Raw genomic sequence first — 19,559 nt, forward strand, 5'->3', positions numbered from 1 at the left:
CGCTACAGAGGGAGATCAAAAAAGTGCTGACTACTACTGGAAGTGAAAACTGCAAGTTCTTGGTGAAAACAGAGGTAACAAGGTTGCCTTCTTATAGGAAGGAGCGTCAGTTATAGTTGGCGCAAGCATCTGCGTGAAGTTTTCAGAAAGATTCTTCAGTTTTCCATTGGTTGGTTTACCATCTCATCTGTCTCAACCCTTCCAAGTAGATTACCAAAACAAAAGAGAACAGATCACATTGTGATAAATAATCCTTTCTTATTGTTTTATCGTCTTTTTCCATTTCAGGAAGTCAGAGAAAGGTTACCTAACTGGAGGCTTCTTCATGGCTTTGCATAATGAAAGAGACAAGATTTTTTATGATTCTAATCAATGCGTATATACTTTATATTCTAATCAATGCATAGAAGCCACAAAGAAAGATAGTACGACTTACATTTTTCTCTGGTTTTCGTTGAATACGCTGGTTCATATAGTCAATACTTTGATCTGTTTCATACAAATTACTAACACAAAGTACAGATAATACATGGCCGACAATAGAGTTCTGGGCGTATAGGCAGCAGAAAACTCTGACTTACAGTAGAACAGCAGCAGAGTGCCCAAGGTTCATCATAAGCATGCAACATAAGAGTTTGCTTGAGTGACATATCTCACCCACCGGTATGGATTATAAGTCTTGGACTTCTTTGCTATTTGCAAGTATCTCACCTGAAAAAATATCATACTGCAATTTTAGAAGCCATTCGAGATGACTTTCAACATTGAATGAAGACAAATTCTTTAACGAAGGAAGAACCCAAGACAACTACTATTGTTGGTTTTTGCAGGAAGATTACCTTAAATCTGGATTTTCCACTAATATCGAAATCCTGGTTATTTATACATGCAGCTTTTTGCATGATCTGGAAAGAGATCTATGCTATGCTTTTGGTTGGTCCTATGTGCATTTTGAAAAAAGCTCGAGGAGCACCTCCATAAGGTAAATTTGTTATTCAGATGATTTATCAACCTTTAATGGAATCTTTATCAGTCTCCTCTGCTTTTCTCATACTTTCAATATCATTTTTTTCTCTCTGTATTCATCTCATGTGCTATCCACCTAATCACGTGGACAAACCCTGGATGCACATTACTTAGCAGATGTGAAGCAGACTTTGTGCTGCACTGAAGCTAGAGGGTTCAGTTCTTTTCTGCCGAAAAAGCTCATGTGAAGCACAGTCTGTGATGCAATGAGACTAGAGGGTTCAGATCTTTTTGCCAAAAAAGCCTGTGCAATACCAACAGTAAAAGGATTCGGTTGACTAGATTACACTTTCCTCCATTTTACAGTGTTTGTCTAATCTGATATCTTGCATTTTAGCTTGTGCCTTGTTCATCTTTCTACCCAGGGAGTATTTTATATGCTTTTCTCACTATAACAACTCTTTCTCTAAGTGTCAAAAATGTATATAAATATAAAAAATAAAAAGTTTTTTTCCCACTGAGCAGGAAGGGACAGCCCAGTATTGAGAGTTGAAATTACAATTGGATGCATATCTTATACAAGCACAGCTGGAATTGATATGTTTTATGTTTCTTGCCATGGTAAGTGATCCCCATTCAATTCAGAATTGTAGCTCTCGAAAGTAGTTTACTCTGCAGTTCTTTAAGAAACTTTAGGGGCATTTTTTCATGCCACATTTGACATCCATCCTGATCTTCTCTCATTCCCGAGGAGAAGATTTGTGACAGATAGCTTCAGTGACATCCCAATTTGCTCCAGATGACCTAAAGGATTCGAGGAAGGACATTTGACTCAACCTCACAATAAAAATAAAATTGCTCCAGTGCACATGCACCCCTTCTTGATTACTACCACCAATTTGTTTTCTTAAAAGTAAAACAACATAAGTTGGCAGAAAGAAATCTTCAAGTACAGATATAATTGTCTCTGCCTCCTCCCTCACAGTCCCCCACACAAACTTCTAACTTTTGGAAGTGCGTTTGTAGTTTGAGAACGGGTTTTCCATTCATGGAGGGCAGCGGGCTTACTGACTTCTTCCCCACCATATTCAGGCTTGCAGGGACAACAATGTATCAGTAAAAGACTCCCTCATCATTGCTGATCGCTCTCATAATTGGAATCTTCATTTAAGACAGGCTTTACGGAAAAAAGACTCCAGTGAGGCCCATAGTCTCATATCTTTGCTGGACAGCCATTTCATTAGGACCAATGGAGATAATACTATGATCCGGGATAGGACCCCTTCCAGCTCATACACTGTCAACGTCCTAATATGTGTGGCTATCATCTTAAGCTAAAACTACCTTCTGCTAAAATTTAGTTGTCTCATGCTCCACCAAAGATTTGACTATTTTTCTCTATTGCTTGCCTTAAGGGTTCAACTTTTGTCCTTTGGGTCGAATCCTTTGTTTTTTCAGAGTTCCTTTTGTCCTTGGACTACTGAGTCCTACTTCCTAATGGGTCCACATCCTATGGAGGGTTGAACACCACTTTTAATTCTAAATCTTACTATAATTGGTGTTTATTTTTCTCCAGGCTAATGGGTTCAAGTCCATGCATGAATTTGAATGTGGATTTGAACTCTTTTTCAAAAACTTCTAGAGGTTCTTTCTTGTCTGTAAAATTCCCATTCAAGAGTTAATGTAAGATAATTGAGTTTGTTATCATCGATATTCAAGTACTTACAGAGGTGTCTTGGGTTTCATTTTCCCAGTGCCTGGTTATAGAATTAGACTTTCAAAAGAGATTGGTTTTCTATTCTATATTCTTAAATTTTAAGATTAAAAAGACTAACTTGTAATTCCAATCAACTCTCAAGTTACAAAATAGTCAGGTTCAGGTTTATACATCTAACTTGATTAGTTTTAGGTCTGGACACACAAGTTAAATGCTTTAGAATAGTAAGAACTGGGCTGATCCCATTCAGCTGATTGAATCAGCGAGGACCATCAGTTCTTATATGTTTAAATATAAGTAATTTTTATTGAGAAAATATTTTTTACATTTAATATATATTTAAAATTTTTAAATAATTCAAGGACAACATTTAAAACTTTTTCAGATATTTTAAAATTTTAAATTTTTTTAATTGGATGCGTCTAAACCCTACTAAAACTTGGAGGGTTCAGTGTTAAGTTTGCATTTCTGATTCAACTAATAATCAAATCGATTTAGGTCGATTTGTTTAATAACCTATTCAGGTCACCCCAAATTGTCAAGAGGATATTGATTCCTCCATGCAAAAATCCTCCAGCAAATATCCAACTCTTACCCACATATCTATGTGTATCGGACATAGAGGAGGCATGGTGCACAGCACTTAAATTTTAGGTGCTGCCCGTGGCACTATTTTAGTGTCAAGTGTGTCCTGGTTTATCGTTCATCAAGTGTTACAAAAGGTAGTATAAAGGAGAATCAGCAACTCAAAAATGAAAGTGCAGAAACCATTAAACTTTACATCAACATGAAAACAAAAAAAAGTAAGACAATTAGCTTGTACTTATTTAACCACACCCTCTGAGCTCCATTGAGCTTCTCCTGGGCAAGTGGCTGAAAGACATCTTTTGGGGTCTCAGGGAACCCAGGGAATGTTGGCTGGGGAAATTCAGGCAGGTTTGGGATCCCAAAGTTTGGCAATTCAGGCTTCGGCAACTCAGGCTCTGGGATTTCAAATTTTGGAAGCTCAGGGAGCTTTGGGACGTCAAACTTGGGCAGCTCAGGCAACTTAGGCGTTGGCAACTCAACCTTGGGCAGCTCAGGCAACTTAGGCAGCTCAGGCAACTTAGGCGTTGGCAACTCAACCTTGGGCAAGGCTGGCTCTGGAAATTCCGGAATATTGGGCAAAGTAGGCTCTCGAAAAGGTGGTCCATCTGCCCTAGTTGGAATGATACTCGACTGTGATAGAGCAATTAGAAATGAAAGGAGAAACGATCGATAGGAAGAAGACATCTTGGGCGAGGTAAATCCAAGAGCAGCTTCTGCTGCTAATGAGCGAGCTTTTAAATCGCTTCTGTGTGAAATTTTAGAGCTCAGCATCGATTAGTGAAAGATGTTTAGGTGGGGAAAAATTTGCACAAAAGTTTGTTTGTTCACCTTCTCCTGTGTCTTGTCTTTCAAGTCCTCTGAAGATCTCCTACTGTTGACTTTGCCACCTCCCAGGTAACAATTTTATTTGAGAACGAAGGAAAGGCAAGGAGGCTGAACTCTGTCAACGTTTTCTGTATACTTGTATCCTGTCTCGGTCTGTCTTGTATCCTATCTCAGTCTGTCATGGAGGGGGGGTGATGGATTTGAGTTCAGATCAGGTTGACTTGTTAAATGGGAACCCATTTATTGAACAGGTGTAAAAAGTTGATTCATATCTGACCCATTGGGGTGGTTCAAGTGGGTTTAGGTTAATCTTATGTGATAAAATATATTTGATTATTTACAATTAAATTATATAATTTTTATAAAATAATTTTATAGATAAATAAGTTGTTTAAAGTAGTAAAAAAAGAAGAACAAGGCCTCTAATCTATTTAAATATATTGCACAATACTATTTTGATCCAGTTTTTTTATGTTTTGGCTGTTTAAACCAGAACCCATGAGTCTTGTGCCAAAACCAAAGCTGACCTCTTTATAACTTAGGTCAGATTTTGGTCAAATACATAGGTTGGGTCCAGGTCAAATTCAGAACAAGATATCCATCACCCAATTCCAATTCCAATTCCAATTCCAATTCCAATTAAAAAAGATAACTCATATGTTATGTGTGGAGTAAATATTGATAAAAAAAAATTTCCTTTATTTTTTCTATAATCGTGTGATCTATTAACAATTTGAATGATGCTTTAAAATTGATATTTCCATTTGAAATGATTTACCTAAATTGATTAAAAAAATATTTATATGGAAACAACAAAAACAACACTGACCATTTGAAATATAACTATAAGCACTTTGTTTATGATAGGAGTTTTTCTTATTAATTAGTCTTTATTTTTTCCTTCAAACTTTGATAATTCAGGCTTCGGCAGCTCAGGTAACTCAACCTTTGGCAGTTCAGGTTTTGGCAACTCACCCTACGGAAACTCAGGCTTTAGCAACTCAACGTCAGGCAGTTCTGGCTTTGGAAGCTCAGGCTCCTCTAGAAGATGACGGGATGCAGTGGTTACACTAATGATGCATAAGGAGATATCTCGATTTAGATTAAGAGCTCAACTCCAGTGCCTTATGTTGTGAATCTCAAGGAAAGCAGCTTCTGTAATCTGCCAGTTTAAATGGAGTTAGAGCTCCATGGATTGCCGGAAAATTAAAATTCTGCATGGAGTTAAGAGCTCAGTTATCCACTTGTAGATATGTTTTGGTGGGACAAAAAAAAAAAAAAAAGTGTAAACGAACGGCTGGGGAAATGAGATTATTTGGTTTAGTAGATCACCTTCTCGGATGTCTTAATTCTCCTTCAAAACTACCAAATCCTACGCTTGACTCTGGAGATCTCCCAGAGAACATATTTTATTATAAATCAAACTTAACAGAATAAGAAACAGAAAGGGAAAATTTGGAAAATATATTCACAGGAGGCATTTGAGATGGGCAAGTATCGAAGAAGAGAATGCTTATAGGTTGTACTATAACATATTGACAGAATAGCTAAGCTATGGAGCTATCCTAATGGCCTGTCCGATTTGTTGAGCTTCTCATGGGTTGTAAGCTGAATCGACTTCTTTTAGGATTTCATGGATCTCAGGCTTTGCCAATTTAGGCAGCTCCGGAACTTCAATCTTTGGCAGTTCAGGCTTGGGCAACTCAGGCAAGTTTGGAACTTCGTACTTGGGCAGATCAGGAAGCTTTGAGATCTCCAAGTTGGGTAATTCGAGCTTTGGAAGCTTTGGGACTTCAATAGGCAATTCAGGCAAGGTGGGCTCGTCGGTGGTTTCAAGAAGATGTCGAGCTGCGCTGCTCAAACTCATCATGCTAGAGATCGAGAGAGCAAAGAGGAAACTAATGAGACGTAATTGACAAAAAGAAGACATCTTTTGATTAAAAGATACAGGGTGAGATCAAACAGAACGACTCCTAGTATCAAAACTGCAAAATGCATGCTCTTTGTGCAACCAAAAGGTAGGAAAATGTTAGGTTTTTAAAAGGAAGGCGTTAGTTAGACGTTAGACGTTAGGCGTGTGCATGAAGGTTACAACAACATCCTGAGTTGTCTATCTGTTAGTTTATCTTCTTTATCTGTCTCAACTCTTCGAGTTGATTACCAGACGAAAAGACAAAAGAACACATTGTGAAGAGATTACCCAAGAGATTGGGAATGGTGGGTGTGCGTGTATCCAAGAGATTATCCTTAGGTCTGTCCCGACTTTATCCACCAAAAGTGGGGTAACCCCCCGATCTGCAAAGCTGGGATGGGGTGAGGGAAAAACTTGTACTAGTTTGAGGTTTTTCCTACTCCATTCTACAGGATCATATCATACAATAAGAGAAAAAGAAAAAAAAAAAAAAACTTTGAGCAAAAACATTTGTAACTAAAAATACAAATCTCACCAATAAATTTATTAAGCATCAGATCTCATGGATTCCTCTTGAACACTAACCCCTTTTTTCTAGATTTTCTTAGATGACAAAAATCTAGTGTATGTTACCCTTATCATATCTAAGGAAAGGATACCATATATGATTCAATTACATAAAAATTATCTCATAATCGGAGCATCTAATGTTCCCCAGAAGTTTTCTCGTCTTCAAGGGTGTGTTTGTGCCAATAGGAAAGTGTAGAAAAAATGTCATAGGAAAAGTTTTTTGTTGACTAAAATATTCAGCATTTGTGCTATTTTTGTGGACCAAAATTTTCTTCTTTTCATTCTTCTTGATTCGGTAAAATGAGTTTCCTATTGCTCTAATAAGAAACTAGAGGAAAAATAAACCAAGGACTAAAGTGGTTCTTGATAATTACCTCTTACGTTAAACCTTGTTTTATTATTTATAAAAATTAATTTATTTCTAGAGTAAATACAAACACAATAACTAATTTTTAAGGTAAAGTTTTCTTAAAGTGAATATGAAAGATCAGAGTTTTTTAACTAATAAATATTAAACTTTCCATTGCCAATATCTTCAAATGGCCTCCTCATGTGGGGAGAGATCAACGTCATGGACATGAAGCACCAGTAGCCATGGAGTGTTCGTCTATCGTCTATTGTCTCAGCTACAGTTAAGTGAGATTATATTTGAATAAACCTTTACTATTCTTGTTATTTCCACTGTTACTCTGATATTATGTTTCATTAAGGCGCAAGTTTGGAATTTCTCACAAACGGAAAAGATTAATCATCAAAAGAGAACTGTAAATCACAATGGATACCAATACATTCTGAATCTTAAAACATTAACAAGTATCTCACACCTGCGGGTAATAAGCAATTAAGAAAACATGAAGAAAGTCACACTACAAATACAGAAAGACCTCACAAATGAGAAGAAAAGAGACATATAACATCTGCTAGTTGCTTTCCTTCGTCAACTTGAAACCATTCAAATTGTAATCACACAGGTCATGGGCCAGTGGTTGAAGGGACTTTTTTCGGGATTTCAGGGATCTCCGGTAATTCAGGCTTGGGTAGCTCGGGGAACTCTGGGACTTCAATCTTTGGGAATTCAGGCTTCGGCACCTCGGGCAGTTTTGGGACTTCAATCTTTGGAAATTCAGGTTTTGCGAGCTCAGGCAGCTTGGGGACTTCGAACTTTGGCAGATCAGGCAGCTTCGGGACTTCGAACTTTGGCAGCTCAGGAAGCTTCGGGACTTCGAACTTTGGGACTTCAAATTTTGGCAATTCAACTTTGGGCAACTCGGGTTTGGGAAGTTCAGGAACTTCTGGCAAGGTAGGCTCCTCGCTAGTTTCAAGAAGATGTCGAGCACCAACTCTCAAACTCATGCTCGTTATCGACAAAGCAGCGAGGAAAGAAATCAGAAATAATTGATAAGAAGAAGACATCGCTACAGGGAGATAAAAAACAAGTGCAAACTACTACAGGAAGTGGAAACTGCAAGTTCTTGGTGAAAACAGAGGTAGCAAGGTTGCCTTCTTATAGGAAGGTGCGTCAGTTAGTTGACGGCAGCATCTGTGTGAAGTTTTCAGAAAGATTCTTCAGTTTTCCATTGGTTGGTTTACCATCTTATCTGTCTCAACCCTTCCAAGTAGATTACCGAAACAAAAGAGAACAGATCACGTTGTGATAAATAATCCTTTCTTATTGTTTTATCGTCTTTTTCCATTTCAGGAAGTCAGAGAAAGGTTACCTAACTGGAGGCTTCTTCATGGCTTTGCATAATGAAAGAGACAATATTTTTTATGATTCTAATCAATGCATAGAAGCCACAAAGAAAGATAGTACGACTTACATTTTTCTCTGGTTTTCGTTGAATACGTTGGTTCATATACTGTTTCATACAAATTACTAACACAAAGTACAGATAATACATGGCCGACAATAGAGTTCTGGGAGTATAAGCAACAGAAAATTCTGTCTTACAGTAGAACAGCAGCAGAGTGCCCAAGGTTCATCACAAGCGTGCAACATAAGAGTTTGCTTGAGTGACATATCTCACCCACCGGAATGGATTGTAAGTCTTGGACTTCTTTGCTATTTGCAAGTATCTCACCTGAAAAAATATCATACTGCAATTTTAGAAGCGATTTGAGATGACTTCCAACATTGAATGAAGACAATTTCTTTAACGAAGGAAGAACACAAGACAACTATTGTTGGTTTTTGCAGGAAGATTACCTCAAATCTGGATTTTCCAGTAATATCGAAATCCTGGTTATTAAGGTATTTATACATGCAGCTTTTTGCATGATCAGGAAACTGCTCTATGCTATGCTTTTGGTTGGTCCTATGTGCATTTGGAAAAATGATTGAGTACCTTCGTAAGGTAAATTTGTTATTCAGATAATTTATCAACCTTTAATGGAATCTTTATCAGTCTCCTCTTGCTTTTCTCATACTTTCAATATCATTTTTTTCTCTCTCTATTCATCTCATATGCTATCCACCTATTCACATGTGGACAAACCCTACATGCACATTACTTAGCAGATATGAAGCAGACTTTGTGATGCACTGAAACTAGAGGGTTCAGTTCTTTTCTGCCGAAAAAGCTCATGTGAAGCACAGTTTGTGATGCACTGAGACTAGAGGGTTCAGATCTTTGCGCCAAAAAAGCCTGTGCAATACCAACAGAAAGCATTCGGTTGATTAGATTACACTTTCCTCCATTGTACAGTGTTTGTCTAATCCGATATCTTGCATTTTAGATAGTGCCTTGTTCATCTTTCTACCCAGGGAGTATTTTATATGCTTTCCTCACAATAACAACTCTTTCTCAAAGTGTCAAAAATATATATTAAAAAAAAAAGTTATTTTCCCACTGAGCACGAAGGGACAGCCCAGTATTGAGAGTTGAAATTACAATTGGATGCATATCTTATACAGCAGGGGGCAGCAAGGTAGTGAAAGTAGAAAGCACAGCTGGAATTAATATGTTTTATGTTTCTTGCGATAGCAAGTGATCCCCATTCAATTCAGAATTGTAGCTCTAGTAAGTAGTTTACTCTGCAGTTATTTAAGAAACTTTAGGGCTATTTTTCATGCCACATTTGACATCCATCCTGATCTTCTCTCATTCCCAAGGAGAAGATTTGTGCAGATAGCTTCAGTGACATCCCAATTTGCTCCAGATGACCTAAAGGATTTGAGGAAGGACATTTGACTCACCTCACAATAAAAAATAAAATTGCTCCAGTGCACATGCACCCCTTCTTGATTACTACCACCAATTTGTTTTCTTAAAAGTAAAACGACATAAGTTGGCAGAAAGAAATCTCCAAGTACAGATCTAATTGTCTCTGCCTCCTCCCTCACAGCCCCCCAACCAAACTTCCATATTTTGGAAGTGCATTTGTAGTTTGAGAACGGGTTTTCCATTCATGTCAGTATTGGTGAATGCACTTCCTTTTGGCATGAGACTTGGGCTCGAGGGCAGCAGGCTTACTGACTCCTTCCCCACCATATTCAGGCTTGCAGGGACAACAATATATCAGTAAAAGACTTCCTCATCATTGCTCGCTCTCATAATTGGAATCTTCATTTAAGACAGGCTTTAAGGAAAAAAGAGACCAGTGAGGCCCATAGTCTCATATCTTTGCTGGACAGACATTTCATTAGGACCAATGGAGATGATACTATGATCTGGGATAGGACCCCTTCCAGCTCATTCACTGTCACGTCCTAATATGCTTAATCTGTGACTATGATCTTAAACTAAAACTACCTTCTGCTAAAATTTAGTTGTCTCATGCTCCCCCAAAGGTTAAGCACTTCATCACTTCATCTGGGGTGTTCAAAAGGACAAAATCCTCTCACTGTTGACCAAATTCAAACAAGAGGAAAACAAATAAGGACCAAAGCTGCAAGATCTGTGGAGGACAGCCTGAAAGTGAACCATCTCTTCCTCTTTCCCCACTCAGGTCCTGAATGCATTCACCCTCAAGTTCGGGCTTCAGTTTGTTTCTCGGCCTCCCTCCTAAGCCTCTTGATCAGTCGACCTCAGTCCCTTGGAGGCAAACCAGAAGAACGGATTCCCTTGAGGGTAAGCATGGCTCTGTTAGGGAAGTCATTGAGAAAGCTATACATTGCACTCTCCTTTAGGTCAGTGTGCTGCATAGAACCTCATTCATCTCCAGCTCTATCATTAAGGAAAATTGGAAGACAATCATCACTAATGTTGATTACTCCATCTCTACACCAGCCACTTCTCCACCCCCTCATAGCTGAAGGGGACCCTTCAGTGATTATCAGCTAAGGCAACAGGAGCAAAAGACCTTCAGAAAGATTTTTCATATACTTTAATGAGCTAGAGGATATTTTTAGCACCCTCAGCATCTCTTGGCTTCACATGACTAGATGTGCCATTGCTGATGCTTTGGCTAGAGATAGGGTCACACTCTGGTCTATACTCTCCCTCGGAGGGGCCCCTACTTCATGAATTCTACTTTCTCACTTGTTTCAGGAAAAAAAAAAAAAAAAAAGTAGTCACCCCTGTTCAAAGGCAGAGCATCATAAGAAATGACGTTCTGGTGGTCTTTCCTGAAGTTCTGGTTGGACACAAAGCCATAGATAAAATGAAAAGCAGATTCCTCTGGAGAGGATCAAGTGATTCTTTCAAATATCACTTGGTCAAATGGAATGAAATATGCCTTCCTAAGAGATTGGGTGGATTAGGGATTCGGAAATCAAAAGAAATGAACAAAGCTCTACTGCTTAAATGGATTTGGAAGTTCAACACAAATTCTTCTAATCTTTGGAATGATATGGTTCGGGCCAAGTTGGGTTGGAACCTGTCATGGTGGATGTCTGGAGGAAATCGGAGAGGACTATCCTCAATATGGAGATTTATTTATCTGCTTCTTCAAAATTTCTCATCAACTTGTAGATTCTTTGTCAGGAGTGGCTGATCTATTAAATTTTGGGATGACTGGTGGACAAGGCAGGAACCTTTGCGGAACTCCTTCAGAAATCTTTGCCTTCTCTCCACACAAAAGGAGATTTCAGTTGCCGATGCATTTGAGGGGGGTGGTGTGAACCTACACCCTCAAAGGGGTCTATCAGATACGGAGGCTATGGAAGCCAGCAGTCTATTGGATTCTTTGAATCATGTCAGAATTAGGCCTCCCAATGCAGACAAGCTCACTTGGTGGCCAAACAAAAGCGGAAAATTCTCAGTTGCTTCGGCATACAGATACATAAATGGTTGGGATCCGACGCAAAGTGAGCATGATATCTACTTCGTCTGGAGACTATGTGCCACTCCAAAGGTAAAATTCTTCATGTGGAGTGCCTGCCAAAGTAAAACTCTCACGGCTGATGTGCTCAGAAGAAGAGGTCACCCATCTATAGACCTATTATGTCCTTTTTGCAACAATGAAGCTGAATCCGCCAACCATACTCTTCTCCGGTGTCAATTCTCATGGAATGTGTAGACCTCTGTTTTATGCAAGTTGGATTTTCAATTCTGTATAGCTGCCGATCTGATAGGTTTTTGCAAGTCGATCATTGGCTATCCCCTCCTGGTCTCGACAATTTGATTATCTCAGCCTGTGCTAGTTTCGTTCCATGGGGGTTTTGGAATGAACGGAATAGAAGGCGGTTTGATGCTAAAAGTGAATCTGAGGCTAGAGTAGTTGATAGAGTCACAGGGCAAATATCCACCTGGCTATCGACTAAAAAGCCTTTTTGCTCTTTCAAGGGCACCACCATTCAAGATAATTGGAGCAAGTTGGCAAGGATGCACATTGGAACCAAGGTTCAAGTTATGAAGGAATGGACTCCCCCAGAGACTGGTTACCTAAAATTGAATTTTGATGGCTCTTCTCTTGGCAATCCAGGGATCGCTGGTTTTGGGGGCGTGATTTCGGATTCATCTAGAAATCAGTGCTTCTCCTTTGCTGGTCCTTTAGGTATCTCTGACTCTACGTCGGCAGAGTTACATGGCCTTCTTAATGGGCTTCGGGTGTTCAGAGACAACTGCAGTGGGCCTATTCACATTGAAGGAGACTCCAAGGTAGTGATTGGTTGGTGTCAGCGTAATTCCCCTCCCCCATGGAGGCATTGGGACATATTTCAGGAGAATTTGGATATTGTATCATCTTTGTCTGGTATTTGGTCTCACATTCCAAGATCTGCAAATTCGGCAGCAGATGTGCTTGCCAAGGAGGGAGCTTCCCTGCAATCTCTTGTTGTAAGGGATTTGCTCCCTCTCCCTTTGTAAATTTTCTCTTGTTAATATAAATACATCTTTATCCAAAAAAAAGAAGTTATGGCTGGACCCTGACAGTTCTCATTGGAGTTCTTGGGTAGACCAACTTCAACTTAGCAGCATAGTTTAATTGGTTGATGTAGCTCTATGAATGTAAAGCTCCATGAACAACGGAGCTACACTTTTTCTCCAGGTTTGTGTTTTATTCTGCATGGTTGCCTCTTTTTTATGCTTTCCAAGAAATAGGGAAAATATGATTTCAGATGTAATAATTTTTCATAACTGTAATAGTGCCTTCCAGGAGGGGTAGATTGAAAATTTTTACCACTCATGATTTCAACAAATGTTAACATTTCTTTGTCCATCAAATGACATCAACAAAGCCCTACTTTTGAAATCTACATCAAACATGTGGAATCTATCTCAGACTACTTACTCTCCTCTAATGGTGACACTCCAAAATGTTCTTTAAAAAATTGACTTCTAATTCTGTTCTCCCTCCTTTTTCACACAATTGGGATCTGTTTGGAATCCCTAGGCAAGAAAAGAAGAGAAAATGAGACTTTGACCATTATTATTCCCAAAAATAGTTAATGAAAATGAGATAATGATCGAATTCTCCTTTTCACTAACTATTTTCGGGAATAAGAAAGATCAAATTTCTCTTTTTTTTTTTCTTTTCTTTTCTTTTCCATGGGGTTCCAAACGGACCCTTAAAGTTCTCGACACACACTCTACTTGTGGCTTTCAGCCTTTTCAGCATGAACCTGGCACATGGTCTTCCAAACCCTAATCTGCACAAGTCAAATAATGTTGTTTTCTGAACAAACACTTTTTTTGGAGGAATTATCTGCTTGAACAACCATTATCATGTGATCTTGAACAAATGTTTTCTCAATCAATTTTCTCATACCCTACTAATTACCATCAGATTAGCAGGAGTTTCAAAAGCAACATCCAGCTAAGGGTACACATTAGCAACTTGGCTTTTTTGAGTGTTGTAGTATACCTTGACTCACCATAATAGACAATTCCAGAAAAAAACACTAATGCAACAAACATGAATTCAAGAAAAATATGATCACCAATTTTCAGTTACAACAGCTACCATACAATTTCACAAAGGAATTATTGCCTTCTGTAAAACTGATCCTGGGCAGAGCTACAAAAACAGTATCAGTTGCACTAAGTAAAAACCTTACCTGAAGCCTAGAAGCGTTGTACATAGGTATCGTGAAAGTCATACTCACAGGTCCTGCTTCCCTAGTGATATTTGCTGATTTAACAAAATAAAAGCACCAAAAAGAGAAAAAGAAGTCAGTTGTGTATTGTAAAAAATTTAAGTGCTGAAGGTAAACTAGGAGGCTCTGCATTCTTCTTCCTTTCCAGGAACAAGGGGCTGCCTCTTCTGGGGCAAAGGGAACCATCTTCCAACAAACATAACCAGATAAAATTTCTCAGGCCCCACTATGTGTTGAATGTTAAAAGAGCACACCACTTCTACCAACAGAATGGCTTCATCAGTGTTAGAAATTTCTCTCACCAGCTTCATATATCATAAAAATTCCACAACTAAATGGTAGTGGATCTTAAGCATACCATGAAATTCTTGTGAAAATGTGAGTTTTGCACGTAAAGTATGTTCAGATCCCCCTACAATCTGCAATATTTTACCTGTTAGAGCACTGTATGGAGCAAAGCATCCAATAGAAGCAAAGAGAGAAAGAGAGTAAAAGTAAAATAATGTTGCCTTTTTTAAACCCCATTCAAGTCTTTTATTTGCTTCCTTAAAATCAGTGGTGTTTCCTACTGCTCCTGGCTCCAGCTCAAAGCTAACCCTGTCAAATTGACCAGAAAATACCCATCAGAAAAAGTAACCTTGGGTAGGATCTGCCAGTCGACCAAGAGAACCGAATTGGTCAGAGTAGCATAATATGAGCAAACCCAACTTCAAATTACAGATTTTTACATTAGCACAAAAAATGTTGAACATCTCCTCTGTAGTATGCATTGCTCCACTTCTTTAAAAAATCAATTTAGTGCTTTGAGTTTCAGGTTACATAGCTAACAACTTACCAAGAATAAACTACGCCTAAAGGAATCTAAACAACCTTTACCGTTTGAATCTTCCATAAACAACAGAGAGGTAGAGTGTGCAGGGAAAGCTTGACATGGGAAAGGGAATAAGGGCCATGATCATGGGTACTCGAGTTAGTGTGAGCTAGGGTGTTAGTATTAGTATGCATGCTTTCAGGATTATTTACAGATTCAACAGGTCACCTCGTTGTATATGCTGGAAGAGGCATGCTTATCAATATTGTGTTCGCCGTGACACTTGAGGCAAAATCAGCACGAACTTTCAGGGTGACCTCTGCCTAAGAAATCAGAAAAATTGGTGTCACTGACACCAATAGAAATAACAAGCTAAACGTTTTCATAAGAAAGCTTCAATTTGAGAATATGGAGAAAATGTATAGAAAGAACCTTAAATGCTCCTGCTTCTTCAATAAATGCATTAACACGGAAAGGAGGTTTGAATTCCTGGGTCGTTCTATAGTTCATAACAGAAAATTCTCCATCTGGGGGTACCTGCAGGACAAAGTGTGCCAAATCAACATTTTGTGGCTGATCACAGTAAAAATAATCATGCAGGAGCAGAATGACATTAGATAAGGCCATCTAGGGAGTGAGATCCATGGTTATAGAATGATGGAATTCAAAATATTCCGTAGACTCCATAAAATCAAATGAAAACCGTAATCATTAAAAAATTATAAGCACACTTAATATGCAATGGACATTTTGCTAAAGGGGAAGGAACAAAAATCTTTGACTTCCACATTCTGATGCTAATAAAGTAATTTATCCCACCTACCAAAGTAAGAGCTCGGTCCAAATCAAAACTGTCAAGGTGGACAGATTCATGGAAGTTACAATCATCTAGTATCACAACGCCTCCTCCAGCTGAACTAGCATAATCTGTTGCACAAAAAATTACAATTCTATAAGAAAAAGAGATAGAGGCAATGAAAGAAACTAGAAACAGTAGAGCAAGAACAGACTACCATATATAGAGCCTCCTCCTCTGCCAACAGTGAGGTCCTCATTTAGAGCCAAACGGATTTCTGGATTCCCTGTAAGATAACTCTTCATTTGAATGGTTCCATCAATCTCGGATGTAAGTATATATCCCTGCTCAACGAATATAAATTTGAATGAGATAAGGACTACCATGATATATTCATGAAATTCTTCACTATGATAAGTAAGTTCATAAAGGACAGTTGTTCTAAAATTCAATAGTGTCCAAAGACTTCATTGCAAATCTTTATAGTATAATGAGCTACAAATACTCACGCTAGAGCTGAATGTGACACTTATTTTTTCAATGATATCTACAAAAATTTCCTCCCTCTTCCGACCACCTGACTCATTAGCAACCACTGATTTTGTGACGGCTGTACCTGGCATACGTTTGGTCCCTTGCTGCAAAAATTCTATTATCAGGAATTCACCATGATAATTGGAGCTGACAACAACCATAGAATGTCAGCAGAGAACCAATACATTTAAATTCTCAAAATCATGCTCAAGCGAAACTAACCATAAACATGGCAGCAGGACCCAGGGGTGGCAAACGCCCAGCATCCACAACGATTGGCTCATTAAATACGTAAGACTTCAACACCTCAGTTGATGTCGTTTGTGGGTAACCAAAATCCTGGAGACAGATGATAAAAGAATATTGCCTACATCAACAAGTGAAGAAACAGGAACATATCGATCAAGGTATAGAAAATAAAGAACCAATATTTCAAACTCAAAAAGATAATTATAAAAAACCAAATTTGAAGGCATGAAGAGAAGAAGGATGAACTCAATATTAAAATTACAATAAAGATGGTTGAAATACTTATTTCCAGTTTTGAGCTGTGTGATGTCAGAAAATAATCAGAAAGCACAATCTTTGTCTTAACAGACAAATAACAAATGCTTAAAGAAAGCATACTTACAAGGACTTCATCCAGCAACTCATATACCAGCACAAAGTTTTTTCTCAAAGAATCTTCATTAAGAACACCAAGGTAATCCTTAACAACACGTGCAATCCTTTGAAGAAGCTCCAAAACAAGAGAGGGTGATACATTGACTCTTGTTGTTGCAACAAATAGTAAGCCAGCAACCTTCACATGGATATAGTTCACACCATCCACATTCTGAAATGAGGAAAACAATACTGAGTCAGAGTGAAAAAGAGAGATAGAGAGAGAGACAGAAAGAAAGAGAGAAAGAAGGAGGAGGATGGCCTTATGAAACAGTTGGAGGATGTGGACATGACCAATGAACCATATAAGGTACACACTAGATTCAAATGTCATATATACTCTAAACGATTATGATAAGGACACTAATGTGTTTGAGCTCATTCATATCTAGTGTGAATTCCAATTCAAAAATCAAAGTCCACTTTTTGATATAAACTCCCAATGTCATTCTGAAGGGGTCATCTCCAATAAAGAAGAAAGGCACAATAACTTCCTGACACCCTCTTTTTTCTCACAAATGATGTGAGTGTTGCACTGTTGCAAAAACCACTCAACCTGAACAGAAATGGAATTTTCTACTAAGCTGCCAGAAATTCAGAAATTTCAGTATTTTTGCAAGCTAAAACGAGCAATAAGGAATAATCCAAATGAGAAAGAAAGAAAATCAAACCAGAGTGACTATAACGACTTCAATAATTAGGGTTTAATTTCAGTTTTTCTTCTCTCCTACAATTTTTCAGGTAGAGAAACTCAAAACCGTTTAGAGTGAAAGAACTTAAAAATATTGTTCAGATTCATAAAAAGCAATATTAAAATCATATAAAGTCATATAAACTTTACTCAAAAGAGAAAACATCCTATAGGCTCTTTCTAATAAGAGAATCCGATAAATTTAAAAACAAAAAGAAAGAAGTCAAATCCCAAACTAAGAAAAACAATCAAAGTTAGTTGGAAATTCAGAAAAGATTTACAACAGTGGAGAAGGGATAAGATATAGAGGACTTAGAGGACTTTAAGGGGAAGAAAATAAAAAACTTATATAATCTTAGCTTACTGCTTAACAGGGTTTCTTTCAGCCAACCTTCTGAAGCATTCCTACTGGAGATTTTTTCAAGAATTGTGATTAAAGATGCCAAACCATGAAGGTGTTCTCCAGATCTTTTCACAAGACAATCATATCTGAATTCAACGACTATAGCATTCTCTGCCTGCTAGAAATTTTGAAAAAAAAGCTATCCTTATTAAGTAATTTCCTTTTGGCAGAACATTTCAGCTTTTTTGGATCTCATTCATTTCTGGAGTTTGCTTCTACAGTTCAGTTGAAAAGGACAAAATATGGGTTGTAAGTGCAACATCCTATTGAAGGTCTTCATGTGTATACTGCTTGAAATTATAGACAAAGGATAAGAAACAATATCTACCAGCATGATCAGTTTTTAGTAAAAAATACCTACAAAGACAGGTGGTGCCTCCTCCCCTTCGTCTCCCTGCCAAAACTTAACTTTGCGAAAGAATATTTCTGCACTTCCTTTTTGCACCTCACCTCGGTCTGCATTAATCTTAGAAGAGTTAATGTTATATTAATGATTACTGAAGAAGTTAACGATTTGTTGAATACTATCATGAATGAGAAACACATACTTTATTAGCTAAAGCACAGAAACAAAAATGAAGATTTTATAAGATTAGATAGAAGGAAAGCATTTAGGAGCAACAAGCTGTAGGGCAACCAATAATAGACAAGAAGAGCATCCCAAAGTCCCTCAAAAGAGGACGTTCAAAATGCGTAAAGCAACAATTAAATGAAACAAAAAAATCCCCAATAGACCTCCCTCGATTAGGGCTGAGTACTAGAGGTTAATGTCAATGTATTCGAATTTCAAGTTACCAGAAAGCATACTCAGGACATTCAAAATGAGCGAAGCAACAATTAAGGGAAAGTAAACAAATCCCCAATAGCTACATTCGTCAATTAAGGCTGCACGTTAGAGGCTAATGGCAGTTTGTTCGAATTTCAATTTCATATTTTGACACTTTCTCAAAAATCTTTCAGGAAAAAAAAGTGTCTTCTATGATAAGATCTGCTTAAAGTTATGGTGATAAAAAAAGTAAACGGCTTTACTCTGTAACTCCTCGGACTCGCAAAAATTTAAATGACTAACCGGGATATTCAGATGAAGAAATATACAGAAAGACATAAAATTAAGCTTAAAAAACGGATAGGCCAGAAAGGAGAAGAGGCCAGAAGGATGTATGAAATCCCACTACGAACTAAAAATCCATCACCAAACGGAATAAGGAGATCAACGGAAGAGATAGAAATTACAGTCGCGGAAGACGATATTGTCGCCTCTCTGCGAGAGCACAAAGAATTGCGAGATCATTGCTCAAGTGCTCCGCAGAAAACGTTCTTCTTAACTGAGTCTGGTCAGAGGTCTACGAGATGCAGAACCAAGTGTTGGGGCTTCAGGCAATTTGTCTTTTGAAGAGAACGCTCAGCAAAATTTTCACATGAGAAGGGAGCAAACCACGTGCAGGGCCACCAAGCGCGCCCGACTTGGCTCAACTTGAGACTAGAACCGTCGGATTAAAATCTCAGAAGTATTTAATTCTATTTTACGGATTTATAATAGAGTCATATTGATCGAGGAAGGCTTAGCCCATAAACCTACTCAAAGTCATGTTGATCAACCAAATCA

General features: G+C 38.1%; 2 protein-coding genes across 2 annotated transcripts; both read right to left on the bottom strand.

Moving 5' to 3' along the window:
* Window positions 1-7,550: 7,550 nt before the first annotated feature.
* LOC137940084 (protein PELPK1-like) lies at window positions 7,551-7,931 on the bottom strand. Its single transcript, XM_068785004.1, has one exon. The coding sequence runs from the start codon at window positions 7,929-7,931 to the stop codon at window positions 7,551-7,553; it is 381 nt and encodes a 126-aa protein (XP_068641105.1).
* Window positions 7,932-8,326: 395 nt separating this feature from the next.
* LOC137940193 (AP-4 complex subunit mu-like) lies at window positions 8,327-19,312 on the bottom strand. The gene is made up of 13 exons (XM_068785127.1): window positions 19,187-19,312; window positions 18,315-18,409; window positions 16,828-17,031; window positions 16,419-16,535; window positions 16,172-16,300; window positions 15,880-16,006; window positions 15,690-15,793; window positions 15,299-15,403; window positions 15,095-15,189; window positions 14,565-14,652; window positions 14,414-14,474; window positions 14,017-14,090; window positions 8,327-8,659 (listed from the first exon to the last, which is right to left on the bottom strand). Exons 1-13 carry the CDS (start codon window positions 19,242-19,244, stop codon window positions 8,561-8,563), a joined length of 1,356 nt encoding a protein of 451 aa, XP_068641228.1. The 5' UTR covers window positions 19,245-19,312; the 3' UTR covers window positions 8,327-8,560.
* Between the last annotated feature and the right edge of the window lie 247 nt (window positions 19,313-19,559).

This window comes from Aristolochia californica, unplaced genomic scaffold, assembly GCF_029961685.1.
Source record: "Aristolochia californica isolate CCGP_79_NKW_82.1479 unplaced genomic scaffold, dmAriCali1.0.hap1 SCAF_9, whole genome shotgun sequence".
NCBI lineage: Eukaryota > Viridiplantae > Streptophyta > Magnoliopsida > Piperales > Aristolochiaceae > Aristolochia > Aristolochia californica.

Bases quoted from the DNA above. Each gene is read 5' to 3' on its own strand.
- LOC137940084 (XM_068785004.1), bottom strand. From the start codon at position 7,931: ATGAGTTTGAGAGTTGGTGCTCGACATCTTCTTGAAACTAGCGAGGAG.
- LOC137940193 (XM_068785127.1), bottom strand. From the start codon at position 19,244: ATGATCTCGCAATTCTTTGTGCTCTCGCAGAGAGGCGACAATATCGTC. The intron at 15,794-15,879 runs GTAGTCTGTTCT...TTTGTGCAACAG, and splicing joins AGGAGGAGGCTCTATATATG to ATTATGCTAGTTCAGCTGGA. The intron at 8,660-14,016 runs GTAAGGTTTTTA...ATATTTTTTCAG, and splicing joins ACAACGCTTCTAGGCTTCAG to GTGAGATACTTGCAAATAGC.